This window comes from Salvelinus namaycush, chromosome 3 (genome assembly GCF_016432855.1).
Source record: "Salvelinus namaycush isolate Seneca chromosome 3, SaNama_1.0, whole genome shotgun sequence".
Classification (NCBI taxonomy): domain Eukaryota; kingdom Metazoa; phylum Chordata; class Actinopteri; order Salmoniformes; family Salmonidae; genus Salvelinus; species Salvelinus namaycush.
Genome location: NC_052309.1, coordinates 7,255,390 through 7,277,674, shown reverse-complemented (window position 1 = coordinate 7,277,674; position 22,285 = coordinate 7,255,390). Strand labels below are relative to the sequence as shown.

The following is a 22,285-nucleotide window of genomic DNA, read 5'->3' as shown; positions in this document are numbered from 1 at the left end:
ACGCCTGAAGGTACCACGCTCATCTGTACAAATAATAGTGCGCAAGTATAAACCCCATGGGATCACGCAGCCATCATACCGCTCAGGAAGGAGACATGTTCTGTCTCCTAGAGATGAACGTACTTTGGTGCAAAAAGTGCAAATCAGTCCCAGAACAACAGCAAAGGACCTTTTGAAGATGCTGGAGGAACAGGTACAAAAATATCTGTTTCCATAGTAAAACAAGTCCTATATTGACATAACCTGAAAGGCCGCTCAGCAAGGATGAAGCCACTACTCCAAAACCGCCATAAAAAAGCCAGATTATGGTTTGCAACTGCACATGGGAACAAAGATCATACTTTTTGGAGAAATGTCCTTTGGTCTGATGAAACAAAAATAGAACTGTTTGGCCAAAATGACCATTGTTATGTTTGGAGGATAAAGGGGGAGGCTTGCAAGCAGAAGAACACCATCCCAACCGCGAAGCATGGGGTTGGCAGCATCATGTTGTGGGGGTGCTTTGCTGCAGGAGGGACTGGTGCACTTCACAAAATAGATGGCATAATGAGGTAGGAAAATTATATGGATATATTGAAGCAACATCTCAAGACATCAGTCAGGAAGATAAAGCTTGGTCGCAAATGGGTCTTCCAAATGGACAATGACCCCAAGCATACTTCCAAAGTCGTGGCAAAATGGCTTAAGGACAACAAAGTCAAGGTATTGGAGTGGCCATCACAAAGCCCTGACCTCAATCCCATAGAAAATTTGTGGGCAGAACTGAAAAAGTGTGTGCGAGCAAGGAGGCCTACAAACCCGACTCAGTTACACCAGCTCTGTCAGGAGGAATGGGCCAAAATTCACCCAACTTATTGTGGTAAGCCTGTGGAAGGCTACCCGAAACGTTTGACCCAAGTTAAACAATTTAAAGGCAATGCTACTAAATACAAATTGAGTGTATGTAAACGTCTGACCCACTGGGAATGTGATGAAAGAAATAAAAGCTGAAATAAATAATTCTCTACTATTATTCTGACATTTCATATTCTTAAAATAAAGTGGTGATCCTGACTGACCTAAGACAGGGAATTTTTACTAGGATTAAATGTCAGGGATTGTGAAAAACTGAGTTTAAATGACTCGAGGGAGCCAGAGATCTAGATAACCAGGAAAGAAAATATATCCTGAAGTTGCCGGTAAAAAAATAAATAAACGAGTCGTCATCAACCTTTCTCATGTGGAATGCCAATTTATCTTACAATTTCTTCTGATCTGACAGTTATGGTTTTCATATACATTTTTGCGGAACAGTTTCATTTCATTTATGATAACTTCTTCATATCTCAAAATCATTGTCATGTGGTTAATCGCAATTCTATCTAAATGAAAAATGATACAAACTAAAAAAGTAATTTCTATTGCTAATTATATAAAAATAGCCTACATAAAGGCAACAAATAAAAACATTGCAGCCTGCAGGTAGAAAACATCCAGATTTTAATATAAATATCCTATAAATCACATTGGCTACACATGTCCTGTCTGCAACCAACTTGAAACATTGTATCAACTATTAACGATGGGTCTGGCCTGAAGCTTGAGCTAGCAAACTTGCAACATTGTATAAAATACTCTGGGCCCTCAGTTTCTCCACACCAGTGAGCTCCAGACATACACAGCTGTAGGGTATTTGCATAAGAAGCAGTGTTTGACTTGGGCAGGAGCTCACCGAAGCGGAGTACCGACACCTCACATGTTCTACTGCTTGAGCTCCTGTTCCTCTTTATAGAATAGTAGCTCAGAAGTGTTGAGGAGCTCCTGCACCTAAATATAAACAGTACCAGAACCCAAAATGAGGACCGGAACCTATTTCAGTCCAAGTCAAGCCCTGATGAGAAGTAATCAGTCAGGCCTATTTTATGATGTTTCCACTGGATTAAAGCATAGCATTTTTCCCTTTCACGCTGAGTTGTTATCGAAAGGGAGAGGCCTGGAAAGATTGTTCAAGTACATTGAGGAACTATTGTCATTCTCAATGGATGTTAAAACCGACTTTGTTTGAGGTGATGAAAACAATTCTTTGAGAATCTCCACAGCTCATTAGTGGTTGTGCGTTAAGCCAATCAGAAATACTATCAGATCCCCAAATGGCCACATTAATATACCTACTTTTGCGTTCAGGCTGTTTCTGATGGTATTAGATGGCTATTTCTATGTGTATTCAGTTGTGCGTCCTTACTCAGCATCGACAGGAGTGCTCCAAACAAAACAATGACTAAATTGACAACTCGTAAATAGAATGAAATAAAACAAAACTTGTTTCTCACAAGTGTTGCAGCATAGGTTGTGCGCTCTGCAAACAAAATGTCCACTCCGACAATGAGAACGGTAAAAGACTGGAATAATATGTTGAATGCATTAACAGAAATTACCATAACAAAACAAACATTGTTGATTAGGAATTAACGGTAAATGTACAACTGGTGATGTATGTAAAGTGGAGGAATTGATAGACACTAACAATCAAATGCAAACAATTCACACAATGAAGTTATGAAACAAGGAATGTGCACAAATTGGCCGAAGAGAGCACATTCTAGAAAAGTGCGTTGTGCATCTGGGTAATGCATGGTTAATCTGATGTCTGCATTGGCCGTGCAGCATTTATGGTGATAAGCCTTAGCAGAAATCAGGGCATTCATACTTCTTGTGCTTCGCTGAGCAGTGCTTCGCTGTGCTGAAGGAAGTTGTCAAGGAAGTGAGTTTTTGTGTTTTCTACAGGATGTACCGCCCCCACCTACAGTCAACCAATCATGTCAATGCAGAGCTTTACAGAGCCCTCCGCATTGTTGTAACAGTTGGGAGAAGCATGGCGATGCGGTATGGAGCTCGATTTGGTCTCTGGAGGCTCCGCAATTGCGTCCCACCCTCCATATGGAGCCTCCGACCACATTTTCAGATCAAGCATAAATTGTCTTTTAGTCTAGGCCTCCGCAATGGATTAGTTCACTGAGATGAGCGCATATATATATATATATATATATATATATATATATATATATATATATGTGTTAATGTTCTAAATGACTATTGTAGCTGGAAATGGCTGATTTTTAATGGAAGGCCAGCATCCTGGAGTCTCCTCTTCACTGTTGACGTCGAGACTGGTGTTTTACTATTTAATGAAGCTGCCAGTTGAGGACTTGTGAGGCGTCTGTTTCTCAAACTAGATACTCTAATGTACTTGTCCTCTGGCTCAGTTGTGCACCGGAGCCTTCCACTCCTCTTTCTATTCTGGTTAGAGCCAGTTTGCGCTGTTCTGTGAAGGGAGTAGTACACAGCGTTGTACGAGATCTTCAGTTTCTTGGCAATTTCTCACATGGAATAGCCTTTGTTCTGAGAAATGGACTGACGAGTTTCAGAAGAAAGGTCTTTGTTTCTGGCCATTTTGAGCCTGTAATCAAACCCACAAATGCTGATGCTCCAGATACTCAACTAGTCTAAGAAGGCCTGTTTTATTGCTTCTTTAATCAGAACAACAGTTTTCAGCTGTGCTAACATAATTGCAAAAGGGTTTTCTAATGATCAATTAGCCTTTTAAAATTATAAACTTAGATTAGCTAACACAACGTGCCATTGGAACACAGGCGAGATGGTTGCTGATAATGGGCCTCTGTACGCCTATGTAGATATTCCATAAAAAATCTGCTGTTTCCAGCTACAATAGTTGTTTACAACATTAGCCATGTCTACACTGTATTTCTGATCAATTTGATATTATCTTAATGGAAAAAAATTTGCTTTTCTTTCAAAAACAAGGACATTTCTAAGTGACCCCAAACTTTTGAACGGTAGTGTCTGTCTGTGTGTCTGTCTGTGTGTCTGTCTGTGTGTCTGTCTGTGTGTCTGAAGTTTTAGAACACCTACTCATTCCAGGGTTTTTCTTTATTTTTACTATTTTCTACATTGTAAATAATGATGAAGACATCCAAACTATGAAGTAACACATATGGAATCATATAGTAACCAAAAAAGTTTTAGACAAATCCAAATATATTTGAGATTCTTCAAATAGCCACCCTTTACCTTGATGACAGCTTTGCACGCACTTGTCATTCTCTCAACCAGCTTCACCTGGACTGCTTTTCCAAATGTCTTGAAGGAGTTCCCACATATATGCTGAGCACTTGTTGGCTTCTTTTCCTTGACTCTGAGGTCCGACTCATCTCAAACCATCTCATATTTGGTTTGGGACTCAATGAAAACAACAGTAGCTGTAATAAATGTATACTGCATGATGTTATTTTTCACATAAGGATATATCAAGTTCTGATTATTACCCCTTTGTACGCCAAGACCGACATTTTGCAAAAGCAAATGGCAGTGAGCCAACCAACCATAACATTTCAAATAGACCGGATGGAAGGGATATTATCCAATCAGCCAAAAATGTCATCATCTCTTGAACATTTCTAAACACCAAATTTGTAAAAACATTTACAGTGCATTCGGAAAGTATTCAGACCCCTTGACATTTTCCACATTTTGTTACGTTACGGCCTTATTCTCAAATTGATTAAATTGTTTTCCCCCTCATCAATCTACACACAATACCCCATAATGACAAAGCAAGAACAGGTTTTTAGAAATGTTTTACAAATGTGTAAAAAAAACAAAAAACAAAACATTTACATAAGTATTCAGGCCCTTTCCTCAGTACTTTGTTGAAGCGCCTTTGGAAGTGATTACAGCCTTGAGTCTTCTTTGACCCTATGAGCCTGGCACACCTGTATTTGGGGAATTTCTCCCATTCTTCTCTGCAGATCCTCTCAAGTTCTGTCAGGTTGGACGGGGAGCGTCGCTGCACAGTTATTTTCAGGTCTCTTCAGAGATGTTCGATCGGGTTTAAGTCCGGGCTCCGGCTAGGCCACTCAAGGACATTCAGAGACTTGTCCCCAAGCCACTCCTGCTTTGTCTTGGCTGTGTGCTTAGGGTCATTGTCCTGTTGAGGCTAAGGTGTACCTTCCAATCTGAGGTCCTGAGCGCTCTGGATCAGGTTTTCATCAAGGATCTCTCTGTACTTTGCTCCGTTCATCTTTCCCTCGATCCTGACTAATCTCCCAGTCCTTGCCACTGAAAAACATCCCCACAGCATGATGCTGCCACCACCGTGCTTCACCGTAGGGATGGTGCCAGGTTTCCTCCAGACGTGACGCTTGGCATTCAGGCCAAAGAGTTCAATCTTGGTTTTCATCAGTTTTTCTCATGGTCTGAGAGTCTTTTAGGTACCTTTTGGCAAACTCCAAGCATGTGCCTTTTATTGAAGAGTGGCTTCCGTCTGACCACTCTACCATAAAGGCCTGATTGGTGGAGTGTTGCAGAGACTGTTGTCCTTCTGGATGGTCCACCCATCTCCACAGAGGAACTCTGGAGCTCTGTCAGTGACCATCGGGTTCTTGGTCACCTCCCTTACCAAGGCCCTTCTCCCCCGATTGCTCAGTTTGGCCGGGCGGTCAGCTCTAGGAAGAGTCTTGGTGGTTCTAAACTTCTCCCATTTAAGAATGGTGGAGGCCACTGTGTTCTTGGGGACCTTCAATGCTGCAGAAATGTTTTGGTCCCCTTCCTGTTTTTGCTTTGTCATTATAGGGTATTGTGTGTGTAGATTTTATTATTTATAATTAATCCATTTTAGAATAAGGCTGTAACAAAATGTGGAAAAAGTCAAGGGGCCTGAGTACTTTCCGAATGCACTGTAGAAAACATTCAATATCATGTACTAACTGCACCAGTGTGTTTTTTACTATTTTTCTTGTTGTAACCTAAGGAGCCTATAAAACGTCTTGATAGAAAGTGGATTGCTTAGTTCATGGCTGCAGAGGGATATTATGTGAATAGTCATTGACCCTCCGATGAAAGGTCTAATGCAGATAATGTACACTGTGTTATAGCGTTTCATGCATATCATAATTGCCCCTTTCCCAACACAATAGATGAATTCAAGTCAGTGTGACACAGCCTGCCTAGTGTCCTTTTGTCCAGGATGGTTACCATAGAAATATAATTACTAAAACGGACATTCCATTCAAGTCGATGTTCTGTGATGGGTAGTAATTATATTTCTATACTATGCTGTCAACGCCACACGGGCAGACAGACACACACATAAACACGGGGGGGAGGGGGTCCTTTATTGGTTGTCATAGCGACTTAACCCCCCCCCCCTTTCTAAGATTGTATGTATTTATTGGAGGAAAACATGCAGTGGAAGGCAGAGATTTGTGTTCATTTGTTGTGCTGACTTCAGGAATGGATGTCTGGTTTTGGGGAGACAAATTCAAATGTACAGCATATTCCCCGATTCACAATGGTGTTATTTCTTATTGGAATATTCTTGTTCTCATTGTCACAACTAAGATGCATTATTTCCCATTATTTCATTTTGAGAGATGCTGCCCCTACTGTAAAATGATTCCCTAGCCTTAGCCCCCTGGTCGCATAACAACTAGGACATTTGGCCCATGGACAGAGTAGATAGAAACATGTCTGGTACAGGTGGTGCAGAGCTGTTGATTGAGTCTGGAGGTGCAGTAGTTCTTCTTTGTTCAGGTCTTTTATAGGTTTTGATTCTGAATGGTGCTGAGCATCAACACATTGTCCCACCTCAGCCTTCTGCAGAATTCTGTCTTTTTGCCGTGCTCTTTGTTTGCCCTTGACAACCAGCTTGTGCTCGGCATACGCTTCCGACGACGAGTCAGTGACGCTATGCTGATTATTTAATATCGCACAAATGTCGGCCAGTACACCCCCCCCCCCCCGCCCCAAAAAAACTCCCCCAAAAACAAGACCGATATGTCTGCCTACCAGATCAATTCGTGTGTATTTTTCAGATGCAAGAGGGCCAGATGCTGTTTGACTATCCCAAAGCTGTTTTACCCTTCTCAAGAGGAAAAACCCCAAAACAAAAATAGCTGCCTATCTGACAGATCGATTTGTGTCTTTTATTTTTCAGATGGAAGATGGCCACACACTGTATGACTACAACGTGGGTCTGAACGATATCGTCCAGCTGCTTATCCGTTCCCAAGCGGGGGACGCTACAGACAGTCCTCTCATCTCTCCCTCCGTCATCTCCCCTGTCGTCAGCCCCAAGGAGTGTGACACAATGCCCCCCACCACTCCCAACACTACGACTGGTGCAGCTACCACCCCCTCTAAACCTACCACCGTGGCCCCAACACTTACCCCCAAACCCACCACAGTCAACAACAACACAACCACCACTGGCAACACCAGTACTACCACCAACATCAGTACAACTACCAGTAAGAAAACGATTAACACCAGCGATCCCAATAACAACGCAGACGAGTCTTCTTCTGGTCCACCGCTGGAGAAGCACGACAACCAGCCATCAACCTCTGCACGTCCCTTCCTCATAGACGCGGGAATTGGGGTGTTCAAGGTAAAAGAGAAATAACTTGCTGGACTGTGGTACAATTTTATCTCAGGTTGATTCATTTGTGGTTTGTGTACGAAAGGCTGTGGGATTATATGCTATAGAATATAATTAAGCAAAAAGGCCCGGGGGGGGGGGGGTGGGTTTGGACACAATGTGTCGTGCCTGGATAGAGCCCTTTGCTGTGGTATATTGGTCAAACCCCCGAGGTGCCTTATTGCTATTATAAACTGATTACCAACGTAAAAATTGTCATACCCTTGGAATACGGTTTGATATACCATGGCTTTCAGCCAATCAGCATTCAGGGCTCGAACCACCCAGTTTATAAAGTCTGATTTACCACAACTTTCAGCCAATCAGGAGCCAAACTACCTAGTTTATAATATAGAACAGGGGATCCCAAACCTTTTTTGCTCAGGCCCCCCTTCCAGCATTGGGGAACATCCCGCTCTCCCCCTGCACATGCCATGTCTTTTTCTATGGGCACAAGCACTGTTCATGACACAAACTGTTCACACCCCTCTTGTTAGTTGGGGAAACATTTGACAGGTTTAAAGCTTATTTTCTTGCATTTCTATACATTGTGCCATGACTAATGTGTGTTCATGTGATATTTGAGAGACTCAAACATTACAACAAAATCTATGGGCTAAAAAAACTTTAGCTGACATGTGCTAGTTGATCTGGACAAGTTATAGATGCCTATAAGAGGAACTGTTATAAGTTATAGATATGACAAGAGCAACTGATGATCCATTACCCAATTTCGAAATTACACCTTGTGCATTCTACTATTACAACTTTCAATAGTAAGTTGAAAGCCGGACTGAGTTCCTTAAAAAAGTTTTTGGGGGGAGACCCCGCGCCTCCCCTGCTAATCCCTCACACCTCACCGTTTGGGAACCACTGATGTAGAATAATATTCTGTTAATTTAGTAATGGATGAGAACCAGCTGAGTGACACCCAACAGTATGCTTGTGTCTGGAAGTGTTTCACGCCTGCCTTTCTGCATTCACAACTCTGCTATAGCTCAGCTGGTTAGAGAGAGAGCATTCACAACTCTGCTATAGCTCAGCTGGTTAGAGAGAGAGAGCATTCACAACTCTACTATAACTCAGCTGGTTAGAGAGAGAGAGAGCATTCACAACTCTACTATAGCTCAGCTGGTTAGAGAGAGAGCATTCACAACTCTGCTATAGCTCAGCTGGTTAGAGAGAGAGCATTCACAACTCTACTATAGCTCAGCTGGTTAGAGAGAGAGCATTCACAACTCTACTATAGCTCAGCTGGTTAGAGAGAGAGCATTCACAACTCTGCTATAGCTCAGCTGGTTAGAGAGAGAGAGCATTCACAACTCTACTATAACTCAGCTGGTTAGAGAGAGAGAGCATTCACAACTCTACTATAACTCAGCTGGTTAGAGAGAGAGAGCATTCACAACTCTACTATAACTCAGCTGGTTAGAGAGAGAGCATTCACAACTCTACTATAGCTCAGCTGGTTAGAGAGAGAGCATTCACAACTCTACTATAGCTCAGCTGGTTAGAGAGAGAGAGCATTCACAACTCTACTATAACTCAGCTGGTTAGAGAGAGAGAGCATTCACAACTCTACTATAACTCAGCTGGTTAGAGAGAGAGCATTCACAACTCTACTATAACTCAGCTGGTTAGAGAGAGAGCATTCACAACTCTACTATAGCTCAGCTGGTTAGAGAGAGAGAGCATTCACAACTCTACTATAGCTCAGCTGGTTAGAGAGAGCATTCACAACTCTACTATAGCTCAGCTGGTTAGAGAGAGAGAGAGCATTCACAACTCTACTATAACTCAGCTGGTTAGAGAGAGAGCATTCACAACTCTACTATAGCTCAGCTGGTTAGAGAGAGCATTCACAACTCTACTATAGCTCAGCTGGTTAGAGAGAGAGAGCATTCACAACTCTACTATAACTCAGCTGGTTAGAGAGAGCATTCACAACTCTACTATAGCTCAGCTGGTTAGAGAGAAAGAGCATTCACAACTCTACTATAACTCAGCTGGTTATAGAGAGAGAGAGCATTCACAACTCTACTATAACTCAGCTGGTTAGAGATCATTCAGAACTCTACTATAGCTCAGCTGGTCAGAGAGAGCATTCACAACTCTACTATAGCTCAGCTGGTTAGAGAGAGAGCATTCACAACTCTACTATAGCTCAGCTGGTTAGAGAGAGAGCATTCACAACTCTACTATAACTCAGCTGGTTAGAGAGAGAGAGCATTCACAACTCTACTATAACTCAGCTGGTTAGAGAGAGAGAGCATTCACAACTCTACTATAGCTCAGCTGGTTAGAGAGAGAGAGCATTCACAACTCTACTATAGCTCAGCTGGTTAGAGAGAGAGCATTCACAACTCTACTATAACTCAGCTGGTTAGAGAGCATTCACAACTCTGCTCTCTCTCTCTAACCAGCTGAGCTATAGTATTCACAACTCTACTATAACTCAGCTGGTTAGAGAGAGAGCATTCACAACTCTACTATAACTCAGCTGGTTAGAGAGGGAGAGAGCATTCACAACTCTACTATAGCTCAGCTGGTTAGAGAGAGAGCATTCACAACTCTACTATAGCTCAGCTGGTTAGAGAGAGCATTCACAACTCTACTATAGCTCAGCTGGTTAGAGAGAGAGAGCATTCACAACTCTACTATAGCTCAGCTGGTTAGAGAGCGAGAGCATTCACAACTCTACTATAACTCAGCTGGTTAGAGAGAGAGCATTCACAACTCTACTAACTCAGCTGGTTAGAGAGAGCATTTACAACTCTACTATAGCTCAGCTCGTTAGAGAGAGAGCATTCACCATTCTACTATAACTCAGCTGGTTAGAGAGAGCATTCACAACTCTACTATAACTCAGATGGTTAGAGAGAGCATTCACAACTCTACTATAACTCAGCTGGTTAGAGAGAGCATTCACAGCTCTACTATAGCTCAGCTGGTTAGAGAGAGAGAGCATTCACAACTCTACTATAACTCAGCTGGTTAGAGAGCATTCACAACTCTACTATAACTCAGCTGGTTAGAGAGAGAGCATTCACAACTCTACTATAACTCAGCTGGTTAGAGAGAGAGCATTCACAACTCTACTATAACTCAGCTGGTTAGAGAGAGAGAGCATTCACAGCTCTACTATAACTCAGATGGTTAGAGAGAGAGCATTCACAACTCTACTATAACTCAGCTGGTTAGAGAGAGAGAGCATTCACAACTCTACTAACTCAGCTGGTTAGAGAGAGAGCATTTACAACTCTACTATAGCTCAGCTGGTTAGAGAGAGAGCATTCACCATTCTACTATAACTCAGCTGGTTAGAGAGAGCATTCACAACTCTACTATAACTCAGCTGGTTAGAGAGAGAGAGCATTCACAGCTCTACTATAGCTCAGCTGGTTAGAGAGAGAGCATTCACAACTCTACTATAACTCAGATGGTTAGAGAGAGCATTCACAACTCTACTATAACTCAGCTGGTTAGAGAGAGCATTCACAGCTCTACTATAGCTCAGCTGGTTAGAGAGAGAGAGCATTCACAACTCTACTATAACTCAGCTGGTTAGAGAGCATTCACAACTCTACTATAACTCAGCTGGTTAGAGAGAGAGCATTCACAACTCTACTATAACTCAGCTGGTTAGAGAGAGAGCATTCACAACTCTACTATAACTCAGCTGGTTAGAGAGAGAGCATTCACAACTCTACTATAACTCAGCTGGTTAGAGAGAGAGCATTCACAACTCTACTATAACTCAGCTGGTTAGAGAGAGAGCATTCACAACTCTACTATAACTCAGCTGGTTAGAGAGAGCATTCACAACTCTACTATAACTCAGCTGGTTAGAGAGAGAGAGCATTTACAACTCTACTATAACTCAGCTGGTTAGAGAGAGAGAGCATTTACAACTCTACTATAACTCAGCTGGTTAGAGAGAGAGCATTCACAACTCTACTATAACTCAGCTGGTTAAAGAGAGAGCATTTACAACTCTACTATAACTCAGCTGGTTAGAGAGAGAGCATTCACAACTCTACTATAACTCAGCTGGTTAAAGAGAGAGCATTCACAACTCTACTATAACTCAGCTGGTTAGAGAGAGAGCATTCACAACTCTACTATAACTCAGCTGGTTAGAGAGAGAGCATTCACAACTCTACTATAGCTCAGCTGGTTAGAGAGAGAGCATTCACAACTCTACTATAGCTCAGCTGGTTAGAGAGAGAGCATTCACAACTCTACTATAGCTCAGCTGGTTAGAGAGAGAGAGCATTCACAACTCTACTATAGCTCAGCTGGTTAGAGAGAGAGCATTCACAACTCTACTATAACTCAGCTGGTTAGAGAGAGAGCATTCACAACTCTACTATAGCTCAGCTGGTTAGAGAGAGAGATCATTCTTAACTCTACTATAACTCAGCTGGTTAGAGAGAGAGAGAGAGCATTCACAACTCTACTATAACTCAGCTGGTTAGAGAGAGAGAGCATTCAGAACTCTACTATAGCTCAGCTGGTTAGAGAGAGAGCATTCACAACTCTACTATAACTCAGCTGGTTAGAGAGAGATCATTCACAACTCTACTATAGCTCAGCTGGTTAGAGAGAGAGAGCATTCACAACTCTACTATAGCTCAGCTGGTTAGAGAGAGAGCATTCACAACTCTACTATAACTCAGCTGGTTAGAGAGAGAGCATTCACAACTCTGCTCTCTCTCTCTAACCAGCTGAGCTATAGTATTCACAACTCTACTATAACTCAGCTGGTTAGAGAGAGAGCATTCACAACTCTACTATAACTCAGCTGGTTAGAGAGAGCATTCACAACTCTACTATAGCTCAGCTGGTTAGAGAGAGAGCATTCACAACTCTACTATAGCTCAGCTGGTTAGAGAGAGAGAGAGCATTCACAACTCTACTATAACTCAGCTGGTTAGAGAGAGAGCATTCACAACTCTACTATAGCTCAGCTGGTTAGAGAGAGAGAGCATTCACAACTCTACTATAACTCAGCTGGTTAGAGAGCATTCAGAACTCTACTATAGCTCAGCTGGTTAGAGAGAGCATTCACAACTCTACTATAGCTCAGCTGGTTAGAGAGAGAGAGCATTCACAACTCTACTATAGCTCAGCTGGTTAGAGAGAGAGAGCATTCACAACTCTACTATAGCTCAGCTGGTTAGAGAGAGAGAGCATTCACAACTCTACTATAGCTCAGCTGGTTAGAGAGAGAGAGAGCATTCACAACTCTACTATAACTCAGCTGGTTAGAGAGCATTCAGAACTCTACTATAGCTCAGCTGGTTAGAGAGAGAGCATTCACAACTCTACTATAGCTCAGCTGGTTAGAGAGAGAGCATTTACAACTCTACTATAGCTCAGCTGGTTAGAGAGAGAGCATTCACCATTCTACTATAACTCAGCTGGTTAGAGAGAGCATTCACAACTCTACTATAACTCAGCTGGTTAGAGAGAGAGAGCATTCACAGCTCTACTATAGCTCAGCTGGTTAGAGAGAGAGCATTCACAACTCTACTATAACTCAGATGGTTAGAGAGAGCATTCACAACTCTACTATAACTCAGCTGGTTAGAGAGAGCATTCACAGCTCTACTATAGCTCAGCTGGTTAGAGAGAGAGAGAGCATTCACAACTCTACTATAACTCAGCTGGTTAGAGAGCATTCACAACTCTACTATAACTCAGCTGGTTAGAGAGAGAGCATTCACAACTCTACTATAACTCAGCTGGTTAGAGAGAGAGCATTCACAACTCTACTATAACTCAGCTGGTTAGAGAGAGAGCATTCACAACTCTACTATAACTCAGCTGGTTAGAGAGAGATCATTCACAACTCTACTATAACTCAGCTGGTTAGAGAGAGAGCATTCACAACTCTACTATAACTCAGCTGGTTAGAGAGAGAGCATTCACAACTCTACTATAACTCAGCTGGTTAGAGAGAGAGCATTCACAACTCTACTATAACTCAGCTGGTTAGAGAGAGAGCATTCACAACTCTACTATAACTCAGCTGGTTAGAGAGAGAGCATTCACAACTCTACTATAACTCAGCTGGTTAGAGAGAGAGAGCATTTACAACTCTACTATAACTCAGCTGGTTAGAGAGAGAGAGCATTTACAACTCTACTATAACTCAGCTGGTTAGAGAGAGAGCATTCACAACTCTACTATAACTCAGCTGGTTAAAGAGAGAGCATTTACAACTCTACTATAACTCAGCTGGTTAGAGAGAGAGCATTCACAACTCTACTATAACTCAGCTGGTTAAAGAGAGAGCATTCACAACTCTACTATAACTCAGCTGGTTAGAGAGAGCATTCACAACTCTACTATAACTCAGCTGGTTAGAGAGAGAGAGCATTCACAACTCTACTATAGCTCAGCTGGTTAGAGAGAGAGCATTCACAACTCTACTATAGCTCAGCTGGTTAGAGAGAGAGCATTCACAACTCTACTATAACTCAGCTGGTTAGAGAGAGAGCATTCACAACTCTACTATAGCTCAGCTGGTTAGAGAGAGAGAGCATTCACAACTCTACTATAGCTCAGCTGGTTAGAGAGAGAGCATTCACAACTCTACTATAGCTCAGCTGGTTAGAGAGAGAGCATTCACAACTCTACTATAACTCAGCTGGTTAGAGAGAGAGCATTCACAACTCTACTATAGCTCAGCTGGTTAGAGAGAGAGAGCATTCACAACTCTACTATAGCTCAGCTGGTTAGAGAGAGAGAGCATTCACAACTCTACTATAACTCAGCTGGTTAGAGAGAGAGATCATTCTTAACTCTACTATAACTCAGCTGGTTAGAGAGAGAGAGCATTCACAACTCTACTATAGCTCAGCTGGTTAGAGAGAGAGAGCATTCACAACTCTACTATAACTCAGCTGGTTAGAGAGAGAGAGCATTCACAACTCTACTATAGCTCAGCTGGTTAGAGAGAGAGATCATTCACAACTCTACTATAACTCAGCTGGTTAGAGAGAGAGATCATTCTTAACTCTACTATAGCTCAGCTGGTTAGAGAGAGAGAGCATTCACAACTCTACTATAACTCAGCTGGTTAGAGAGAGAGAGCATTCACAACTCTACTATAACTCAGCTGGTTAGAGAGAGAGAGCATTCACAACTCTACTATAGCTCAGCTGGTTAGAGAGAGAGAGCATTCACAACTCTACTATAACTCAGCTGGTTAGAGAGAGAGAGCATTCACAACTCTACTATAACTCAGCTGGTTAGAGAGAGAGAGCATTCACAACTCTACTATAACTCAGCTGGTTAGAGAGAGAGAGCATTCACAACTCTACTATAACTCAGCTGGTTAGAGAGAGAGATCATTCACAACTCTACTATAACTCAGCTGGTTAGAGAGAGAGATCATTCACAACTCTACTATAACTCAGCTGGTTAGAGAGAGAGATCATTCACAACTCTACTATAACTCAGCTGGTTAGAGAGAGAGCATTCACAACTCTACTATAGCTCAGCTGGTTAGAGAGAGAGCATTCACAACTCTACTATAACTCAGCTGGTTAGAGAGAGAGCATTCACAACTCTACTATAGCTCAGCTGGTTAGAGAGAGAGAGCATTCACAACTCTACTATAGCTCAGCTGGTTAGAGAGAGAGAGCATTCACAACTCTACTATAACTCAGCTGGTTAGAGAGAGAGATCATTCTTAACTCTACTATAACTCAGCTGGTTAGAGAGAGAGAGCATTCACAACTCTACTATAGCTCAGCTGGTTAGAGAGAGAGAGCATTCACAACTCTACTATAACTCAGCTGGTTAGAGAGAGAGAGCATTCACAACTCTACTATAGCTCAGCTGGTTAGAGAGAGAGATCATTCACAACTCTACTATAACTCAGCTGGTTAGAGAGAGAGATCATTCTTAACTCTACTATAGCTCAGCTGGTTAGAGAGAGAGAGCATTCACAACTCTACTATAACTCAGCTGGTTAGAGAGAGAGAGCATTCACAACTCTACTATAACTCAGCTGGTTAGAGAGAGAGAGCATTCACAACTCTACTATAGCTCAGCTGGTTAGAGAGAGAGAGCATTCACAACTCTACTATAACTCAGCTGGTTAGAGAGAGAGAGCATTCACAACTCTACTATAACTCAGCTGGTTAGAGAGAGAGATCATTCACAACTCTACTATAACTCAGCTGGTTAGAGAGAGAGAGCATTCACAACTCTACTATAACTCAGCTGGTTAGAGAGAGAGATCATTCACAACTCTACTATAACTCAGCTGGTTAGAGAGAGAGATCATTCACAACTCTACTATAACTCAGCTGGTTAGAGAGAGAGATCATTCACAACTCTACTATAACTCAGCTGGTTAGAGAGAGAGAGCATTCACAACTCTACTATAACTCAGCTGGTTAGAGAGAGAGATCATTCACAACTCTACTATAACTCAGCTGGTTAGAGAGAGAGAGCATTCACAACTCTACTATAACTCAGCTGGTTAGAGAGAGAGAGCATTCACAACTCTACTATAGCTCAGCTGGTTAGAGAGAGAGCATTCACAACTCTACTATAACTCAGCTGGTTAGAGAGAGATCATTCACAACTCTACTATAGCTCAGCTGGTTAGAGAGAGAGAGCATTCACAACTCTACTATAGCTCAGCTGGTTAGAGAGAGAGCATTCACAACTCTACTATAACTCAGCTGGTTAGAGAGAGAGCATTCACAACTCTGCTCTCTCTCTCTAACCAGCTGAGCTATAGTATTCACAACTCTACTATAACTCAGCTGGTTAGAGAGAGAGCATTCACAACTCTACTATAACTCAGCTGGTTAGAGAGAGCATTCACAACTCTACTATAGCTCAGCTGGTTAGAGAGAGAGCATTCACAACTCTACTATAGCTCAGCTGGTTAGAGAGAGAGAGAGCATTCACAACTCTACTATAACTCAGCTGGTTAGAGAGAGAGCATTCACAACTCTACTATAGCTCAGCTGGTTAGAGAGAGAGAGCATTCACAACTCTACTATAACTCAGCTGGTTAGAGAGCATTCAGAACTCTACTATAGCTCAGCTGGTTAGAGAGAGCATTCACAACTCTACTATAGCTCAGCTGGTTAGAGAGAGAGAGCATTCACAACTCTACTATAGCTCAGCTGGTTAGAGAGAGAGAGCATTCACAACTCTACTATAGCTCAGCTGGTTAGAGAGAGAGAGCATTCACAACTCTACTATAGCTCAGCTGGTTAGAGAGAGAGAGAGCATTCACAACTCTACTATAACTCAGCTGGTTAGAGAGCATTCAGAACTCTACTATAGCTCAGCTGGTTAGAGAGAGAGCATTCACAACTCTACTATAGCTCAGCTGGTTAGAGAGAGAGCATTTACAACTCTACTATAGCTCAGCTGGTTAGAGAGAGAGCATTCACCATTCTACTATAACTCAGCTGGTTAGAGAGAGCATTCACAACTCTACTATAACTCAGCTGGTTAGAGAGAGAGAGCATTCACAGCTCTACTATAGCTCAGCTGGTTAGAGAGAGAGCATTCACAACTCTACTATAACTCAGATGGTTAGAGAGAGCATTCACAACTCTACTATAACTCAGCTGGTTAGAGAGAGAGAGCATTCACAGCTCTACTATAGCTCAGCTGGTTAGAGAGAGAGAGCATTCACAACTCTACTATAACTCAGCTGGTTAGAGACCATTCACAACTCTACTATAACTCAGCTGGTTAAAGAGAGAGCATTCACAACTCTACTATAACTCAGCTGGTTAGAGAGAGAGAGCATTCACAACTCTACTATAACTCAGCTGGTTAGAGAGAGAGCATTCACAACTCTGCTATAACTCAGCTGGTTAGAGAGAGAGCATTCACAACTTTACTATAGCTCAGCTGGTTAGAGAGAGAGCATTCACAACTCTACTATAACTCAGCTGGTTAGAGAAAGAGCATTCACAACTCTGCTATAACTCAGCTGGTTAGAGAGAGAGAGCATTCACAACTCTACTATAGCTCAGCTGGTTAGAGAGAGAGAGAGCATTCACAACTCTGCTCTCTCTCTAACCAGCTGAGTTATAGTATTCACAACTCTACTATAGCTCAGCTGGTTATAGAGAGAGAGAGCATTCACAACTCTACTATAGCTCAGCTGGTTATAGAGAGAGAGAGCATTCACAACTCTATTATAACTCAGCTGGTTATAGAGAGAGAGAGCATTCACAACTCTACTATAGCTCAACTGGTTAGAGAGAGAGAGCATTCACAATTTAGGAGATACTGAAATATGTTTTGTCATTCATTTCCTTGATGGCACTTGTACACCAGCAGCAGGTCATGCGGCCTCATTTCGCCACCTTTTCCCCTTTGCATTGCTGTGGTTTTGGCCCACGTGCCTGTGGTAGTTTGAATTGGCAGCCTTGTCTCAACTCCCTCAGCGTTCTGAGCTCCATCTCCATAGTGACCGGCCGACCCAGACACTCAGGGCTCAGGAGTGTTGAGCTACTGTAGCAGGTCCAGTGGTCTGGGTGCCAGTCAGGGGTCTGTCAGGCTGACTGACGTGTGTGGCGTGGGTGGTGTGGGTGCTTATATCTGTCCTATTTCACATGTGTGAATTGGAAATGTTTTTGTTTTTTTGCATATCCCAACTCTCCTCGAGTCACCCTTGGAGAATGGGGTCACAGCCAGGGGAGGTTGATATATTGTTCTGGGTCCTTATTCACAAAGCGTCTCAGAGTAGGAGTTATGCTATAGGATCAGTGTAGCCTTTTAGATCATAATGAACAGGATTTTATATGGACGTTGGGTGGGGGGCGTCATACATCGGCACTACTGTTCTGATAAGCATTTTGAATACTGGCCCTGTACTCAAGTCTCCCTGTTGAGGGATGTCTGGATGGGACTGTACCTCGTCTTTTACCTCATGGTATGTTGCTCTACAGATTTAATCTCCCCCTAGGCCTAGAATCAGATATCAGATTCTAGGAACCATATTACCATGGTAATATGGTGCTAGAAATTTCTCTTGGTATTTGTATTATTCATACTCACTTACAGTAAATGGTAGAGCTGCTAGGTTTTGATAGACATGTCCTGTTCACAGTTAACACCAAAGCCAAGCTGCAGGGGAGCGTGGGCCTAAAGATGCCATGCAGACCCAAGCTAAGAGACACACTATACCCAGAGCCCAGCCCTGAGAGAGGGCCTGCTGCTGGCGAACCACAGCGGCTGTAAAAGATATGTGCTGGAACATGGACAGGACAGTCTCTTGGCTCAATGCTTATAGCGCCATCAAGGAGATGACTGCAGCTGTGTTTTCAGTTCCAAAAGTATTTGGACACCTGCTCGTCGAACATCTCATTCCAAAATCATGGGCATTAATATGGAGTTGGTCCCCCCTTTTTGTTTCTATAACAGCCTCCACTCTTCTGGGAAGGCTTTCCACTAGATGTTGGAACATTGCTGCGGGGACTTGCTTCCATTCAGCCACAAGAGTATTAGTGAGGTCTGGCACTGATGTTGGGCAGTTAGGGCCTGGCTCACAGTCGTCGTTCCAATTCAACCCAAAGGTGTTCGATGGGGTTGAGGTCAGGGCTCTGTGCAGGCCAGTCACGTTCTTCCACACCGATCTCAACAAACCAAAAATAAGAGGTAGGTAGGTAGGTGTAAAGTGACTGCATATCTAATAAACAGGGAGTAGCAGCAGTGTAAAAACAAAGGGTGGGGGTGGTGTCAATGCAAATAGTCTGGGTGGCCATTTGATTAATTGTTCAGCAGTCTTATGGCTTGGATATAGAGGCTGATAAGGAGCCTTTTGGACCTAGACTTAGATGTCATTGTATGCTGTAGTGTTACGATTTCCATTCACTGGAACTAGATACGCTCCCCCTGAAAAACAGCTCCAGACCATTATTCCTCCGCCACCAAACTTTACAGTTGACACTATGCATTCGAGCAGGTAGCGTTCTCCTGGCATCCGCCAAAACCCAGATTAGTCCGTCGGACTGCCAAATGGTGAAGCATGATTCATCCCTCCCGAGAACGCATTTCCACTGTTCCAGAGTCCAATGGCGGCGAGCTTTACACCACTCTGCACGGCCATGGAATCCAATTTCATGAAGCTCCCGGCTAACAGTCATTGTGCTGACGTTGATTCCAGAGTCAGTTTGGAACTCGGTAGTGAGTGTTGCAACCGAGGACAGACAATTTGTACGTGCCATGAGCTTCACCACTCGGCGGTCCCGTTCTGTGAACTTGTGTGGCCCACCATTTCGCGGCTGAGCCGTTGTTGCTCCTAGATGTTTCCACTTCACAATAACAGCACTTACAGTTGACCGGGGCAGCTCTAGCAGGGCAGAAATTTGCTGAAACTGACTTGTTGGAAAGGTGACATCCTATGACAGTGCCACTTTGAAAGCCACTGAGCTCTTCAGTAAGGCCATTCTGTTGCCAATGTTTGTCTATGGAGATTGCATGGCAGTGTGCTTGATTTTATACACCTGTCAGCAACGGGTGTGGCTGAAATAGCCAAATCGACTAAATTGAAAGGGTGTCCACAAACTTTTGGCATTGTAGTGTACTAACAGGATTACTTAAACACTCAAATGTACCATTGTGCATTCTGACTCACTGTCTGATAAATGGCATATTTTATTATATTATGACTAATGATGGAGATAACTAAGGAGATGACTGACCAGCAAACAGGTTTACTCATAAAACTGACGAGGTAAGCACACCCACACATAATGAACAGGAAGTAGTATATGTATTGTATGTACGTAGTGTGAACAGGAAGTAGTAGTTCTATGTAAACTTAATGTGAACAGAAAACACCAAAAATCTGCTTAACTTTGATACTGCTTTGATACTGAGACGGAGTACAGTAGTAGTGATTTCAAGTTCCTCTGAAAGCTAACATTTGTATTAGTTTGTTCATGATCAATTGTTGCAGGTTCAGGGTACCGGTATTATTGATGTGCTACTGTTTTTGGTGAGATTTGTAGGTTAAGATTTAAATGTACTCAAACCCAGTAAGTAAGGTCTCTTGTAGTGTTGTGGTGTCTCCCTTGTAGTGATGTGTGTTTTCCTATATTTTTATTTTTAATCCCAGCCCCCTGCAAGAGGCCTTTTGCGTTTTGGTAGGCCGTCATTGTAAGTAAGAATTTGTTCTTAACTGACTTGCCTAGTTAAATAAATATAATAAAAAATTGGCGTGTGGCCCAGAGGATGTCCCTGTCAATTAGCAGACCCCATTGGCCTGTAGAGATGAACATGTCTGCTTTCACTATCCGTCTCTCCTGGAGCTGATGACAGGACCACATGAAAACAGCAGCCTGACTGAAGGCTCTGTCTGATTCTCATGTAGATGTGAATTCATATGGAAAGGTACAAGCTTTGTCCTTTATAAACAGGCTGGTGGGTTTTGGAGTCTAGAGTTTGAGTCGATTCCATTTAAATTCAGGAATTTGATTTACTGCCTGAATTGAAATGGACTTGGCCCCCAAAAACCCCACTGTCCCTCCCAGCCTAACCCTAACTCGGCTCTTTAATTCAAGGACTTTACAACGATGTCTGGTCATTTATATTCTGCATCTGTACAAGGCTGAGATCTGGATTGATGGTCTCTTGATGCGTCCTCGGTTTGTGCTATGATGCGTAACATTGTTAGCTAATAGAGTTAGCCGCTCAGGATGATGTCACTGTTCTGGAATGTTCATCAGTTCTGGAATCTTCATCCGTGAGTTCTTCAGTGAGTGTTTGTTGAGAGGCAAAGGGGGGACAGAGAACCTCCATCCACTGTAGCCATGATACACATTGTAAACATTGCTATGCTCAGAGGTCCCAGACAACCTGTTGTTGGCCTTGCCCCTCCCTGTCTCCTAGCTCTGCTATGCATGTGAGCTGCTCACGTCCTGTATACTGAGGCAAGGGCGGTGCATTTATAGCATAGTCAATGGTGTTTAGCTAACACACTGGAGACCGCGTGTCTCTCATTTTGTCGCTAATCATTAACTTTTTCTCTCATCAAAACCATTGCCCAAGTAACTGAGGATTTTTTTCCGCCACTTTGTTTGTTCATGATGTCAACAAAAGTAAAAAGGCTTTGAACTTATAAGAAGACCTTTTAACATTTCATCACTATCCTTGAAATGTCCCATGAGTCTTTTGCTTTGTTTACCCACAAACCTGTTATTGCTTTCATCAGTACTCAAAGCCAGCTGCACTCTGCACATCCATTAATTTTAATTGTACGTGTGCATTTTATTCATAGTTGAAAGGTAAGCTCAATTTTCTGTTATTTTTCCCCTTTCAGATAAACGAGTTGGTGGACTGCAGGGACATAAGCATCGGTGCCTGGTTTGAAGCCTGCATTGACAACGTGTCACGCAGCCCAAAGGGACAGAACAGCACCAGTAAAGCTCCTACAGCAGGGAAGGTTGGCAGGCCTAGCAAAAGGACTAACGGCAAGCTTGAGACAGAGCCGGGCCAAGGCCAAAGCCACCTCTCCTCCTCAGACAATAATAATGGGAATAATTGTTCTGTGTTGAACTCTGCCAGTATTGGGCCAGGGGCTGGGCCCTCCACCTCTCAAACAGACTCTACTGCCACAGACAAAGAGAAGGAGGATGTGACGTACCACATCAGATATGATGAGTAAGTTGTCAGTGCTTTCTGACCTACTAGGCTTGCTATCGCAGATTCATATTTTCCTTTTTTGTTTGCTCACGGTTTTAGAAAAGTTTAATTCAGTTTGGTGGGATTAACCAACTGTGAGTGGTGATGGATCCTACCAGGTAAGTAAGG

At 42.7% G+C, this 22,285-nt stretch overlaps 1 protein-coding gene across 3 annotated transcripts in view; it reads left to right on the top strand.

The window, feature by feature from the left end:
- LOC120044888 (E3 ubiquitin-protein ligase UHRF2-like) overlaps positions 1-22,285 on the top strand; it is a 48,808-nt gene that overhangs the window by 8,856 nt on the left and 17,667 nt on the right. For all 3 annotated transcript variants that reach the window (XM_038989610.1, XM_038989609.1, XM_038989608.1), the window contains exons 2-3: positions 6,992-7,444; positions 21,795-22,135. In XM_038989610.1, the coding sequence (XP_038845538.1) occupies positions 6,992-7,444; positions 21,795-22,135 (794 nt within the window). The remainder of the gene's footprint in view (positions 1-6,991; positions 7,445-21,794; positions 22,136-22,285) is intronic.